This window comes from Dreissena polymorpha, chromosome 7 (genome assembly GCF_020536995.1).
Source record: "Dreissena polymorpha isolate Duluth1 chromosome 7, UMN_Dpol_1.0, whole genome shotgun sequence".
Classification (NCBI taxonomy): Eukaryota; Metazoa; Mollusca; class Bivalvia; order Myida; family Dreissenidae; genus Dreissena; species Dreissena polymorpha.
Window position 1 is genome coordinate 43,478,066 of NC_068361.1, and position 15,868 is coordinate 43,493,933.

At 33.3% G+C, this 15,868-nt stretch overlaps 1 protein-coding gene across 1 annotated transcript; it reads right to left on the bottom strand.

Moving 5' to 3' along the window:
• Positions 1 to 10,191: 10,191 nt before the first annotated feature.
• On the bottom strand, positions 10,192 to 15,041 carry LOC127837772 (BTB/POZ domain-containing protein 6-like). Its single transcript, XM_052365140.1, has 2 exons — positions 14,450 to 15,041; positions 10,192 to 14,100 (listed from the first exon to the last, which is right to left on the bottom strand). Exons 1-2 carry the CDS (start codon positions 14,692 to 14,694, stop codon positions 13,044 to 13,046), a joined length of 1,302 nt encoding a protein of 433 aa, XP_052221100.1. The 5' UTR covers positions 14,695 to 15,041; the 3' UTR covers positions 10,192 to 13,043.
• Positions 15,042 to 15,868: the final 827 nt, after the last annotated feature.

Here is a 15,868-nt window from a genome sequence, read left to right on the forward strand (position 1 = left end):
GACATCAAACAAATGACGCAATAAGTATGTCATTTTATGACGCTATAAATCAGCTAATTCATTTAACGAATGGCGAAAAATTATGCCCCGCGACTAGATCTAAAGGTTGTAGGTTGTTTTATAATTTTAAAGCCAAAAGTTTTTCGACTCTAGAGGTTTCTTTCAAAAAATTTATTCAGTGGTTGAATAGTTTAAAAAGTAGTCCGTGCGCGCGACAGTTATATCCCACAGTGTTGGAGACAGGCTAGTATATTCCATAAGATGTTTTAACGTCAATGTCGCGGTGAAAATGGGATAAATTTCTTTATTTCTGTGTTATATTTAATATATTCGAGCCCGTTAACGGTATAAATGAAAAATAAGATACAAAGTCAGCTTTCTCAATAAAACAACAATAAATGTCATAGAAAACGGCAAAACAAGACTGTGGAAAATGTGTCGATAAATAATTACTGTTTAATTGTACCACTTGATTTGATAAGATATAGTTAGTGTATACAACTTACATATGATATAACCGAACTAAAAGTTTCATACAGGTCAAGAATGTATTCTATATCGTGTATAGATGAACAATAACGCGAAAGATTGTATTTCGCATCATCTTGCGCAATAATTTTGCATTAATATCAACACATGTATTGAAACGATCATCGTAGCGTAATAAGTTTGATATTGAAAAACATATCAACGTGATAGCTAAATTACGTTTGTCGTCTCAGAATATATCTATGAAAATGGAAAGACAACATAATATTATCAAATATCGACGCAAATGTGTGTTATGCAACCTAAGTGACATCGAGGAGTAATACAAATTTGTTCTTAAATGCCCCTATTAGGAATGATATAGGAATGATGATGTTTGGAATACAATCCCTCTTAAGCAGCCAGTCAAAGGAAACGGCCAAATGATATGTGATATTCGCACGTGCGGAAACAAAAATAAATCAAACAGTTGCAGATTGCTTTTAACCCGATAACCCGATAATCTGCCGCTATTTAATTCCAATATGCAGACTAACTGTCAAAATGTGTATAACACGTCACGCTTAAGTACTACAGAGTCTAAACCGCAGACTGGAAGTACGTATCAATTTTTTCGCCGTTGCGTCGATGTAATTTTGCCAATGTATATGACCGATTTACTCGCGCGTGACCGCTCATATGGGGGAAATTTAACATTTGGGATGCAAAATTGCTGGCCGCTGGCCGGAGAAACGTGGTGACCGCTAATGAGGGGCGCATTATATAGTGTTTATCGACGGTCGCGGCACAGACCGGCCGCCTTCACGGGGGGACCGCCAATTAGGAGTGAACTGTAGTAGGGGTTGGACTTAGAATGTTGTTTATGAGCTGATCTAAGAAAGGAAGAAGTAAAATTATTTTAAGTCTATACATTGTTTAGTTCATGTACATTTATTTACCGTTTTGCTTATACAAAAATTGAACAGTTGGCCATGCACTCATCAACTCCAGACTCCCTATGACCCAACCCCCTCTTAAGATGCCATCCCGCTTAAGCAGCCACTTTTGCCGTTTCCCTTGACTGGCTGCTTAAGAGGGGTTGGACTGTATACTTTTTTCGAATTAATTTATATGTCTGACAAAATAGTGTAAAGAAAACAAGCCATGCTAAGAATGTTTTATATTACGATAATAATTGTTATATAGTTTAACTTTTTTCACTAAACACATACGCTAAGAATAATGTTATAATTGTTGCAATTCTTGAACTACGTTCGACACTATGTATGTATCGTATCCATTTGACATTCTCACGGAAACAAACTTATTTCTTTTTTATCTAAATTGTATATGCATGTTAAAATTGCAAATAGCTGTATATATTTAAGTAAAATAAAAATATTTTGTTCTGGTCTCATGTACATTCACGTTGTGCCACATGGTGTTCACGTTTATTTTAAATAATTTATGGTCATTATCTACAAGCTAAAGGCCTATATTTATTGTCCTTTAAAGTTTTGGTAATTTGCCTGGATCATAAAACCTAAATCATAATCAAACTTAAAGCCGGGTTTTGCACCCAAAAAAGTCCTATATATTTAATTAGGATAAACAGCTAACGGTCCAGTCAATGGCATATGTTATCCTACAGAGCACTGTTATTGAAAACATCGCCTCAATGCATGTTTTAGAACTCAATTAGCTTTTCCATTAAAACAATCATAATTGATTTTTTGAAGAATCTGCCCGTGGATATTGAAGAATAACCACGTACCCATGGTTCGATGAATCGCTAAATTTAATGGTTATTAATTAATTAGGCGGAGATACCGACATTATCTATAAATAAATTTGTTTCATCCTAAGAGCATATGCGTGTACGGAGAGCATATAATTCATTGGCGGTTATTACGTGAAAGCAACTTGAATCTGAAAAAGATCACACAATAATTGTATATTTACGTCGATTGCAGATTTGAATAGTCAATAATACCTCTAAAATGCTTTGATCACGTGTGGTGAAAGAAATCTACCGGTAATTGTCATGTGTATTATAATTACAGTAGCCTACAGATATAATATTATCAAACCATTGTAGGTACATGCACGCGATTTTTCTTATGCAATCTACTTTATTATAGGACAGATACAAGTGTTTGCAGTACAACATAAATTTTAACCTTTAATCTTGCAATCTAGAGGAATAATTATTTTTTACAATGAAAGTGCCGCGTAATCGTTGTCCATAAAAAGCAACGTATTATCAAAACTATCAGAGTTTGGTTTTGACACCAGTAGCCATTTGTATAAATCTGAATAACTCTTCTCCAACGGGTAACTTTTTTTCATCTTCAATTTTATGATAAGATAACCAAAAGTTTTCCGCTGGATAAGAGTTATCCAGACTTATACAATTGGCAACATATGACCTTATGGCATTTATCTTTTGATTAGACGTTTTAAACCAATTATTCACTGTACCTTTTTGTACAATACTTACTCTGTATCAAAAGCAAAAGTGTGATTCTTTGTCTCCGTATGCAAAGCTTTTAGGCTTATCCTATTAAAAAAGCAGACGTCTCTATGAATGCAATCAATTATTATATAAATGTTAACGTAAAGGCGATCCGAACACTTCAGTTAAACAGTTCTCATGGTTTAAAGGGACTTGTTAACTTATTTTGGTATCGTATGAAAATAGTTTTCAATATACCGCCATGTTTATGAAATGATACATTTTTCCTTCATGTGAGCGATCAACTTTATTACAGCAACTTAAACATAACTACAGAAATAATACAAATTTATACATCATTTTGCGTTACAAACGCTTTATAATGTATCCGAATTTACAAAGATGATTAATCATAAACAAAAATGAATTAAAAGCCCCCGTTCGCGAAGATATATATGGGCAGAATCGTAAGAAAACGTGTTTTTATTGAGGATATCACTAAAAATCCGGTTGAAATCGGTTGAAACCAAACAATTTAGCGATTTTTATTTTGGGTTCGAGTGAGGTAAAGTACGAAAACGATCTGATCAATATTCATAGTTTGACACGTAAATTCAAACCTAAACAAACAAATTTGCGGATACGGGCGAATTTAGCGGAGAGAAGGTAAGAACAAATGCAGTTACATCTGTTACAGACGGAAACTGAGTTGCAACGCTACGTGTTTTCTTAATCTATGTATTTATCTTCCATATGCTAATAACGTTTAGCGAAAGCTAAATATAGATATAATTTGCATAGATCGCGACGCTGCAATGATTTTCGCCTATTGCTTGAATTTATGGACATGATTATGATTTTATCGATTCAAAACCGATTTTGACCAGGTTTTCGATGTAAACCTCGATCAAAAATAAATTTCAATGAATTTATGTAATTAAAAGTTTATTTCTCGCTATACGATTTATATGCACAACAACGATCTATTCCGCGAACGGGGACTTAACGTTTATTTCGATTGACCGCGTGGTATAATGGTACCGATTTAGCATTTGCTTTTAGAGGTTTCGGGTTTGATCGCTAGGGAAATGGGATGATTTTATTTTATATGATTCCGTGTTATTATAATAATATAAATTTAGTCCACATATTACGATTTTTGTTAGAAAAATGTAATGATATTTCTTAACACGAAACTCTGTGGACTTACCCCTTTTAGTTTAAGATAGCACACACAAACGACATTCGCACACAATTTCTCCCATTAAATTGTTATGCAAGACGTATACTACATACAATTACAACAGCACACATGCAGGTTTGTTAATACTTGTAGAAAACTGTATATGACACAAACTATTTTACGATATTGTTCAGGTAAGATGGAAGATTGATTTTGGACTAAATTACTGATATTGTATTAATATCTTGGTGATATCCACGTCTACCTCTCGATACACAAATTTAAGTTTCTTATTGAAATTTCTATGATTTTCACATCGTTAATTTATAAAAAAAGAAAATGAATATATTGCAATATTTCAACATAAACTGATGTGTTTATTTATTTTCTTAAAACCTCAATTCAATTCAATATCTTATTTAAGTATCATCCCTTTCATGTACATACTCATTACAGAGCATATAAACATACATAAAAACATGAAAATGGCCGTTCTATGTTAGAATTATTAGAGACTACGAGGAGTTAAATATTGCATAGTTTTCACATACTTGTTCTCTATATACATATCTAAATAAAAGTTAGGTCACCATTGCTAATCCATAATTAAAAACTGCCATAACATATAATGAAGTAAAATACTGACACTGCGAGAAGTGGCACTAACGCGCATAATATAAAATGGTTTAAGAAATTGCCAGGTAAGAAATGCACTGATTAGCAATGGTTACCTACGCTTAGATAAAAACTAACATACCCTGTTAACAAAGACTATAGTAACATTACTTATATTTTAAAACCATATCAGTTAAAAACCTAAGAGAGCCCCCCCCCCCCCTGAACGGTGACTCTAGACTTATACAAACATATTTAACACAACAGACTTCCAGCACATACTTCTTCCGGAGGTATAAGCAACTCTACCTAGTTTCACATAACAATATGTGGGACTTTATACAGGATTTGGTCTCCACAGACAGGATGCACACCACTTGGGTGTTATTTTGCACTAACTAGCATTTTACAACTGTGGATATATCAACAAAAATGATAAAATACTTACAACTATTTTAAGTAATGTATTTTTTCCTTTCATGAAGAATAGAATAGCAAGTTTCGGTTGATAAATACATAACTAGTAAATATATATTTCTATTTTTCACAATCTGACATGCCATGATTATCAGGACATATTGTAAAACATAGGAGTGAATAACATAAAACAAAAAATGGCCTGCTTATGCTTAAACGTATGTTGCCGGAAATATTAAGTAATTACTGTGAATTACAATGCAACATTGACGTATACATTTTCAGAATTATGTTTGTGTTTGTGGTCTTAAGTCACGCCTTTAATATATAATGCCATTGTTTTTGATTTAGTACCTTATTAATCATCGCAATCGCACAATAAAATACTGCCAGGATTTTTAGATTACTATTTGCAATTAACATTTCAATAAATGCTTATGTCTTTTTCATGATATTTAAGCGCGGCTGTTATCATGCTGGCAATACAAATGCAATTACTAGTAATAGCAGTAAATAACACATCGTTTCCGTTACAGTAATGTCACAATGACATTTGCTCATTACTTCCCTAACTAAAAGACGAAAATAATGTTAACTTAGCTCTTAATGAGGGTGCTTGTCGTTTTGAGATTCTTTCACTCAAGATGCTTTCAATAACGAAGAACAGCGTATTTAGTATTAAATACCTCCTCGGTAATGAGAAGACTTGCAATCAATATATATAAATCAAAGCATTGTTATTATAAGTGTTTGGATTCTCGGAAAAAAACAGTACGAGTTGACGTTTTTGTAAATACTATCTTTATTATTCTATAAATTGTCATCAAATTTAAGCATCATCATCTTCATCATCTTCTTCTTCTTTATCGTCATAAATATGTTGATAATTTAAGTCGGTATTTTTTAGACATGGTAAAGTAATCTTATTTCAATTTACAACTTTTATGTGCGGCTTAATCCGACAAATATCTTACCAATTTAATTTTTTCCTACGAAAACTAATTAAAATTAAGACATAAACAACTTTTAGTTCGGGGATCGTGTTTGTAAATCTATGATGTTTAAATATGCTCCATTTTGTTTTTCTATACGAAATATTAAATTGTTGTATAGTCGTCTTATATATTCTATGAACGTGTTGTCAAAACAAGCAAAGCTTAATTCAGTAAATAGATGGGATTTAAAGGGACGTGTAACAGTTTGGGAAATTAACAATTAATAAAATATCATAGATTAAAAAATAATGAATCGAAAACAACGCAAGCGTTTGAAACGGTTTTTCACCGCTTAGTCAACAAAAAAAATCCAGGGAGCGTGCATAGGGATTTAATTCCGATTGACGGCGTGGTAAAATGGTATCAAGTAAGCTTTTGCTTTAAGAGGTTTCGTGTGTGATAGCTAGTGCATACTGATGGTTTTATTTGAAATGTTTCCGTGTTGTTATAATGAAAAAAAAAACAACTCCACATATTACTATTTTTTTAGTAAAATGTAATGATATGTTTACTTAATACGAGAATCTGTGGATCCCTTTAAGTTTAAGATCGCGCATCCGAACACCATTCGCACAAAAATCCTCACAATAAATTGTTATGCAAGATGTATACTACATACAATTACAACAGCACACATGCAGGTTGGTTAATACATATAGAAAGCTGTATATGAAACAGTCTATTTTTAGATATCGTTCAGTTAAATTTTTTTATGTTATTACTGTTATTGTATTAATATCTTGGTGACAAAGTCTACCCCTCGATACACACATTTAAGATTCTTCTTGAAATGTCTTTGCGTTGGACATCGTGCATTGTGTAATAAAAGAAATGTATATTTAATTCTGACAACTTTTACTGCTGTGCTCTTGTTGTTTTTTTTCCGTCAAACATCAATTGACATAGTATATAATAGAGGAGTACATAGCATACTAGAACACAGTGGTTCGCTTATGCTTAAAAGTATGTTGTCGGAAATACTTCGTAATTACTGTGAAATTACAATGCTACATTCATGTATGTACATAATCATATTTACGTGGTCGTATGTCACGTGTTTCAGTCCATGAGATTGTTCTGGGCTTTTCACTTAATTTAGAATCACAATCGCACAATTTAGTACTGCCATAATGTTTAGACAACCATTTGCAATTAACACTTCAATAAATGCATATTACTTTTTTTCATGATATTTAAGTGCGGCTGTTATCACGCTGGCAATACAACTGTAATTACTAGTAAATAACACATCGTTTCCGTTACATCGAAGCAACAATTACAATTGCCCATTACTTCCTTAAAGATGACAATAATTTAAACCAAGCTCTTAATGAGTGTGCTTGTCGTTCTGTTAACGCTTGAGATGCATACCATCAAGATGGTGTCTGTAATTAGCAGACTTGCAATCAACTAAATACACTATATACATCAAATCAGTGTTATTATAAGTGTTTGCATTTTCGAAAAAATAGATTAACATTTGATGTTTTCGTAAATACTATCTTCATTCTGTAAAACAAAGTTGTTGTTTTTTCCCAACACGCTATATTACAAAAATGGAAACATATACATATACAAATACATATGCAAGAACATCGGCAGTCATACGTTAGCTATATAGTTATAGACGGTAACATACAAAGAAATAAATATGCAACACAACTAAAGTCAAACCTTATCTATATAGTTATACACAGTGATGTAAAAAAGGCATTCAGCCTAGAAGGTGGAAAAATTCCCTCAACCATATCTTAACCATACGAGAAAGAAGACATACACATAATACACAGAAATTAAATTTAATGCTAAACGTCTTAGTACAAATGTGTTTGTGTTGAAATATTATACTAAAACATACTCATACTTTTGTTTATTAACAAGATCACTGACAGTTTTATATGTGTGTTGGCGCTTACATAACAAATAATTACAGTGTCCTGTCAACGGACAATACGAGTTTACAAACTGAAAAGAAAACTGTAACAAGGGCTGTTTGTAAAACAAAGTTAACAATTTAATCATCATCGTCATCATCTTCTTCTTCTCTTTCTTTATTGTCATAAATATGTTGATAATTTGAGTCTGTATTGTGTAGATATGGTAAAATCATCTTATTTCAATTTACAACTTTAATGCGCGCTTAATTCGACAAATATCTTACCAATTGGTCGTGGTTAAACAGTAATTAATATTGTAAAATAATACTTTAAAGTGTCAATCTAACAATATATGTAAAAAGTTATCACAGCAATCACGTAAAACTATAATATCATCAACAAAACAACAATATATTTTAACTACTTGCGCGTCTTGTCAACAGGTTTGGTCATTTACTGAACGCTGTTTTATGTTCAAGAGGTATTAATTTGTTTGGGCTTACATTCCTTCTCGGAATAGTCAATTCAAAATAAAAAATAATAAATAGAGGATATTTGTTGGATTCGATGGAATATCGATTTTATTTCACGAGTGATCATATAAAATAATATTTTCACGAGTGGCGCAGCCACGAGTGAACATACGTATTTTTCATGATCACGAGTGAATTTAAATCGATATTCCATCGAATTCAACAAAAAAAAATTATTCTATTTTTTCACCGTTAATTTTCATTGTAAAAGAGTTAAACTGGATAATTTCGCTGGATTTATGATGTCATTTCGTCGAAAAAATGACGTCATTTCACAGTAAAACAGTGAAAAATATCGATATTGTTCACTGTTATTTTTCACTGTTTAAAACAGTGAAATGCCAGTTTTATTCCACTGATATTTTTCTATAAACCACCGGAAAGCATAAAATATATACATTGCGTGTTGGTGACCTGTTACCCATACATAATACTTTTGTTCCGTTGCTCCGTCGTATTTATTTGTATTTATTTAACTTAAAACACTGTTGTGAATGGGAAATCAGTATGTTTTCGTCCGCATCTTACGCAATGCCGTTAGGGCCATTGTGGTTACACAATAGATGTCAGAGGGCAACAATGCGATAGCGCTAAAGAACGATGACGACAATGCGATAGTACGATGGCGTCAACGCGATAGTACGATGGCGACAATGTGATAGTACGATGGCGACAATGCGACAACGCGATAGTACGATTTCAACAAAGCGATAGTACGATAGCGACAGCGCGACAATACGATGGCAACTGTGCGATAGTACGATGGCGACAATTGACAATTCGATAGTGCGATTATACGATGACGACAGTACGATACTACGATGGCGACTGTGCGATAGTACGATTGCGACAATGCAATAATACGATGACGACAGTACGACAACGCGATAGTTTGATGTCGACAATGCGATAGCACGATGGCGACACTAAACATGACTATGACATTATCGCCATCGTACTATCGCGTTGTCGACATCGTACTATCGCATTGTTGCCATCTTACTATCGCGTTGTCGTACTGTCGTCATCGTATTATGGCATTGGCGCCATCGTATTATCGCATTGTCGCCTTCGTACTATCGCATTGTCGCCTTCGTACTATCGCATTAACGGATTGTCAACCTCTGGATTTTAATGTCTAACGGTATTCCGTAACATTTAAATGAGCAATAGTTAGCATGTAAAAACATATCTTACTGGGTTTGAGTTCCGTATAGCATACCTCAAATTAAGTTGACCCGTGTATTATTGTGGCAGAGCTATGTGTACGTTAAGGAATCGTTTATAATCCGGATATGTGAAAATGTAATTCTTAAGTATAATAATGGCAATACAATTGCAATAACAATAACAATGACTAATAATAAATACCAAATCTCTTCCTTTGCAGTAATATCACTTCTTTAAACGTGTATTACTTCCCTACAGATTACAAGATGATAAATGACAGTAATCAAGTACTTTATAATTCTGCTGTTTGTTAACAAGTCAGATTAAGTAAAACAACTGTCGATAGAGACGCAATCACAATCAGAACGACTACAGACTACAATCAAATCAGCAAAGTAATCAGTAATCACCAAAGTAATAAGTAATCAGCAAAGTAATCAGTAATCGCCAAAGTAATAAGTAATCAGCAAAGGCACAATCATGATGCTCTATTTTAATCTAAGAATATACGCATATAAAGAATTACCATGGTAAATTTATATCGCTGGTTTTAAGGCGCTTACATGCACTATTGTTATTTACTCTGAACTAGGAAACAAATCTTGTACATAAATATTTTTGAAATGTGTTAAGTAAATTCAATAACGAGACATTTGAAAAAATATACATGTAATTTTGACAATAAACGTTAAATATTAAACAAACGATGTAATGATTTATCAAAAATGTGTCTTAACTAATCCATATCAATAATGCACAATATTCTAGTCTTAACTGATAATCGGCTAAGATTTCCGACGGATTTCAACTGAATATTCATGAGGGCGTTCATATTTTCTATGTACCGGTAAATATTATCCATCCACTTTTAATATATTAGTTAAAACACCTTTAATATTGTCAATTATTTTAATTTATTAGCATGTATTCCTCGTTGTCTTTATAAAATCGTTATTCATTTTGGTTGTTTTAAGAAAAATAAATACAGTTTATACAGCATTACGATGACATTATCTCGGTATAGCCAATACACAAATGCTTACTTTATGTTACAGTGTCCTTTTCAATGAATAAATCGATCCTTTCACAGTATACTGTTTATACATAAGGTTATACAGTTGGCATAGTTTTGTTTTTAACTTCTTCTCGAGAAGGTAATATATTTTATATGTGAAATTATTATCATCGAATTTAAGTTTACTTGAATTAATAGAAATTGATTAAGGGTATGCTATTTATATCACTTCCAATCTAACATACACAGCCAAGCCATGTTATTTGGCCTTTTCCGACTACTTTTGCGACTTCTTCCTAAAACTGCACCACGACGATCTGAATATATATCTATATGATGCAGTGTCTCGAAAACTTTTAGTTATATACGAAGTGAAGTTGAAACTTGTTTTAGTTTCATTTATTCCAGCCTGAACAAGAGCTGTCACCATAGGATGACCTACGCCCCCTATAAACGCTTGATAGAAGTTGTGAGCTTTTTTCGAATCCTAAACGCAGATTTCGAAACCTAAACGCGGACCCTAAATTTAAGGTCAAGGTCACAGGGTCAAAATGTGTGTGCTTATGGAAAGGCAGTGTCCATATACACATGCATACCAACTATGAAATTGCTATCTGAAGCTACATAGAAGTTATTAGCATTTTTCAAAACCTAAACGCAAAGTGTGACGGACAGACGGACGGACAGTCCGATCACTATATGCCCTCCTTCGGGGTCATAAAAAGTTATCTGCTCTGTTATCATCTAACCATTGAGTAGGTAAATTATTAAATTAATTGACATGTTATCACTTTTCTGTTATGAGCTTGAATTGTATTTCAAATTAAATATATCGTAAATAACTCTGGCCCAAGTGTGGAGTTTGGAGCTCCTTAAACTGGTCAAAACTCCGTATGCTTTGTATTGTCAGTTCCAATGAGGTGACTCCAGTTTAATTAATTTTACTAAGCTTGTTTCGTCTGTTCGTGTCTTGTATATTACAAGTGCTGTGTGTCATACTGTTTGGTTCCATTTAATGAATAAAAGACCACATGCAAGATTTCTTTACTGCTGATAAAGCGGCAGTTTAAATTTGTATACACAAGGGGAGTTACATTACAACTGACAAGCACTATTTTAATAATTGCTACATACTACAATGTTTAAAGATATGTATACATTTCCATCAAATATAAGAAAGCGCGATTGAAGTCTATTTCATTAACCGACATAACATTATACAAAACAAAATTATTGTAATTATGTATCAATAAATTCAAACAAGGGTAAGTCGTGTGAGAAACACTTTAATAACAAGAGATTTGTACGTCAGAAACACAATGTCCCCTATTGCGCCGCTTTGATTTCTATTTATCATTTGGCAGGTATAGAAATTATCTCCCTTTAAAGCTTATTACTTCCCTTGGATTTTGTCCAATCCAACCAGGGGGGTCTGTAGACAGTCAAAGTCAGACACCACTGACAACCAAGGCCTGTGTTTTATGAAAGAGATCATAGCCAGAGTTGATCATGTACCTATAGACATAAGTCCAGAGGTACGTAATGAACCATACCATTCACAAATTAGTATAGTAAAGAAATGATAAGTATATCATTTAAAAAAACCTATGACAAATCATTCATTTGAGTTATAAATAATCAAAATAAAAAATCTGTACAGTAACTGTGAAAAGAAGTTAAATTCTTGGTATGGAAATATATAATATGAGATTTATAATTATATAAATTACTTCCCTTGAAAATAATTGTCTATAACAGCTAACTATTATTAGCAGCAAATAATGAAAAGCCACTCTCTATTTTTAGTAGCAAATAATTAAAAGTCACTACAGTGACCACCACTCAATGTGCAGCTCCATGAGATACACATGCATGCCAAATATCAAGTTGCTATGTTCAATATTGAATAGTTATCTCCCTTTAAAGCTTATTACTTCCCTTTGATTTGTATTTTCGACCTTAGACCTTGAAGGATGATCTTTACCTTGACCTTTTACCACGATTTGTTTGTCAGAAACACGATGCCGCAAACTGCGCCACTTGATTCCATTTAAAGCTAATTACTTCCCTTGGATTAGTTTTTTCGATCCCTAGACCTGGAAGGATGATGTTCACCTTGAAATTTTACCACTCAAAATGTGCAGCTCCATGAGATACACATGCATGCCAAATATCAAGCTGCTATCTTCAATATTTAAAAAGTTATGGCCAATGTTAAAGTTTTTTTCCGGATGGACGGACAGACTGACATACTGACGGACAGTTCAACTGCTATATGCCACCCTACCGGGGAAATAAAAAATGATGTCATATCATTATGCAATATTATGTCTTTTTTTAATTAAAAGTTCAAATCCATAAAATTGCCCCTGTGAAACGTTAGTAGCGACCGTATCAAACCCAACCTTTAAGTCACTGAACGTCATAGTCACACCTTCCATCGAAATAGTGTTTGCCGTTGAAGCGCAAGAGTACCCACATGAACGCCCCGCCATTCGTATTCGTATGGAATATTCGTTCGAAGGATGAAGAATAAGACTTTTATCTAAATTAACTAGTAAATGCTCAACACCGTGTTTATAATGCAGCGTTACTCTCTGAAAATGAATTGGTTTAGTACCTTCCATGAGCTCTAGTACACCAGTCACAGACCCATCGGCTGGCAAAATCATTTCCACTGCAGTAAGTTCACAATTTTTAGACACTGTAAAACTGAGACCATAACGTAGTGTTTTACTCGAAATTCCCCAAGGTTGCTGAACACTTGTACACCTTACAAACAAACATCTTGCCCCTAAATCCAATCGAGGTTTGTTAATAAATTTTGAGGCAAAGTTCTTGTTTGTAATACTCCGATAAATGCTGATTAATTCGTCTTTTTTTAGTACGTTTTCAGTAGATACAACGTGCGTGAAATCTTCCGGGGTCATGGTTGGGAACCTGATCAGGCTGATGACCTCATCTCCCAACTCCTGTCTTATATGCTCATCCGTTTCCTGTTTTCCCGCGTCTCTACATCTCTGAGAAGCCCAACGTTTACAACCAACGTACACTTCACACTCGCTGGCGTTAAGAATGTCTAGGTTAAGCACTTCCTGTAATCCTGACTTTGACATTCGAACAAATGCATTTGATTTCAAAACGCTCTCGGATTTTGTGTCCATAATAAATTCCAAACTTTTAACTTTAAGATCTTTATCGTCAAATACTATAGCCTGGTCGAGAATTGTGCAAACGTTTTCGGTGTCCATGTTTTCACTCAGAAATGACTTGCACTGGATTTCCAGCACAGGGATGTCGTATTTCCTAGCGGCGTACAGCAGACTGAGAGCAATCTCAGCGTTTATTTCGACCTTGCCGCTGTACAAATACCTAGAAAAACACGTATTGACGGTGCATTGCAAGAATATATAGTATAAATATATATTGTTTTCAATTTCTAAATTTGACAAGTCCTTTTAAACGAACAACATATAACACTTGAATACACTATGATTAATTTAAATTACGTTCATTTGGTGTTGTTTCATTGCATGAGCTGCACGTTGTGTGTGCCCTCTTATGCATCAAAACATTATACTTCGTGCATACTTGAATTGAGAAAGAATATACTATGCTTATTTGTATGACGTATGTTTTCAGTGAGTAATTAATTGTATGTTATAATCAACACTTTAAACGAATCGACCAGCTATAAAAATCTTCGCAGTATAATACAAACCGTAATAAATGCTCAAGTGTAGATGGCTCAATATCTGGAACGCAGATAACATCTTTTGATTCAGCAAGTGTACCACAGAACATTGCATAGAATACTGGACTACGGCTGGCGAGAATGAATTTGTGACATTTGATCTGTTTTTGCTCATTTCCGGCTGACAATGTGACGTCACAGAGATCCTCATTCTCAAACATCTTAAAGTTCGTGTCGGCGAAAGATTCCGAATATTGCCAGTGGGTCGCCATTGCCTAACAAAATATACAATTGTGTATTTCATGTGCCTATTTTACTGTCAAATTACAAAAAGTGTTTCCAAACATAAATGTGAAAAATCTACGTCAGTATGACACTACAATCTATTCAAGATAGCATTAGTAAAACATTCAAAATTCAGGGTGCAATATATATTATTGAAAAACCCGCTGAAGTTATTACTTTTACTGATTACAACTTTGTCGAAATGTTGCATGTGTTCAATGAACATGATTATTAACTCTGCATGAGTTTGACACTCTAACTTGTTCGAGATATCGTTTATAAAAACACAAATAAATCTTTACCCACTTTACTATAATTAACACGACTTTTGTAATTTTATTGTTTTGTAATTTATACGTTTAAGTTTGTAATTAAACTGATACCAATGATGTAAACATGTTGGATGTAAGTTATCAATCTGTGTTTAAGCGTATTAACGCATTATGGTAACACATATGAAAAACTAAATTACGCGGAATAACTCAGTGTTTGTAATCGATGTGCTATCTTGCTTGACGAGAGTACTTAACTGATTATGTTTTACTATGAAGCAGTCAACCTTATATTTTGAAATTATTTCTTCGGCACATGGAAGTTGATGAAGGAAGCAATTGCTAAAATTGAGGCGAAAAACTTCACTCGTATTTCCGGGACGCACGTTTCTATTACATAGGTATCAGTGCTTTCGCAGTGTTAAACTTTTAATTTCGCCACTCATTTTCGCCATCTTAATAATTTGTTCACCACTCTTTAAAAATATAAGCCATTTTGTAATCATTCTTAAATCTTAGTGTTCAATGCGATACAATGCTTTTATTGTGTGTTTTAATATTAAAAAACAATATAACTCTAGTCCTAACATTGAATGCCCTGTTCAGATCATGATACTATAAAAAATACACTGTTGCTCCAATCGGCAAAAAACCAGCGTTGTAAAGAAGTTTAATGCACATTATATATTGTCATGTTATGTTGTAATTGCGTCATTTTTCAAATTATTCATATCAACTTTAACGTATAAAAAACATACATACCGCTTTTGTACAATTTAAACATACATAAATAAATTTCTAGTTAATCCTATATAACAATAAATTCTATTTTAAAAATTTCTTAAAGGAGAAATGGTTTCTGTTCAGTGTTAGTTGGACTCTTCACTTG

Coding starts and splice junctions, on each gene's coding strand:
- LOC127837772 (XM_052365140.1), bottom strand. CDS start 14,694: ATGGCGACCCACTGGCAATATTCGGAATCTTTCGCCGACACGAACTTT. Junction 14,101..14,449: donor ACACTTGAGCATTTATTACG/GTTTGTATTATA, acceptor GTGTTTTTCTAG/GTATTTGTACAGCGGCAAGG.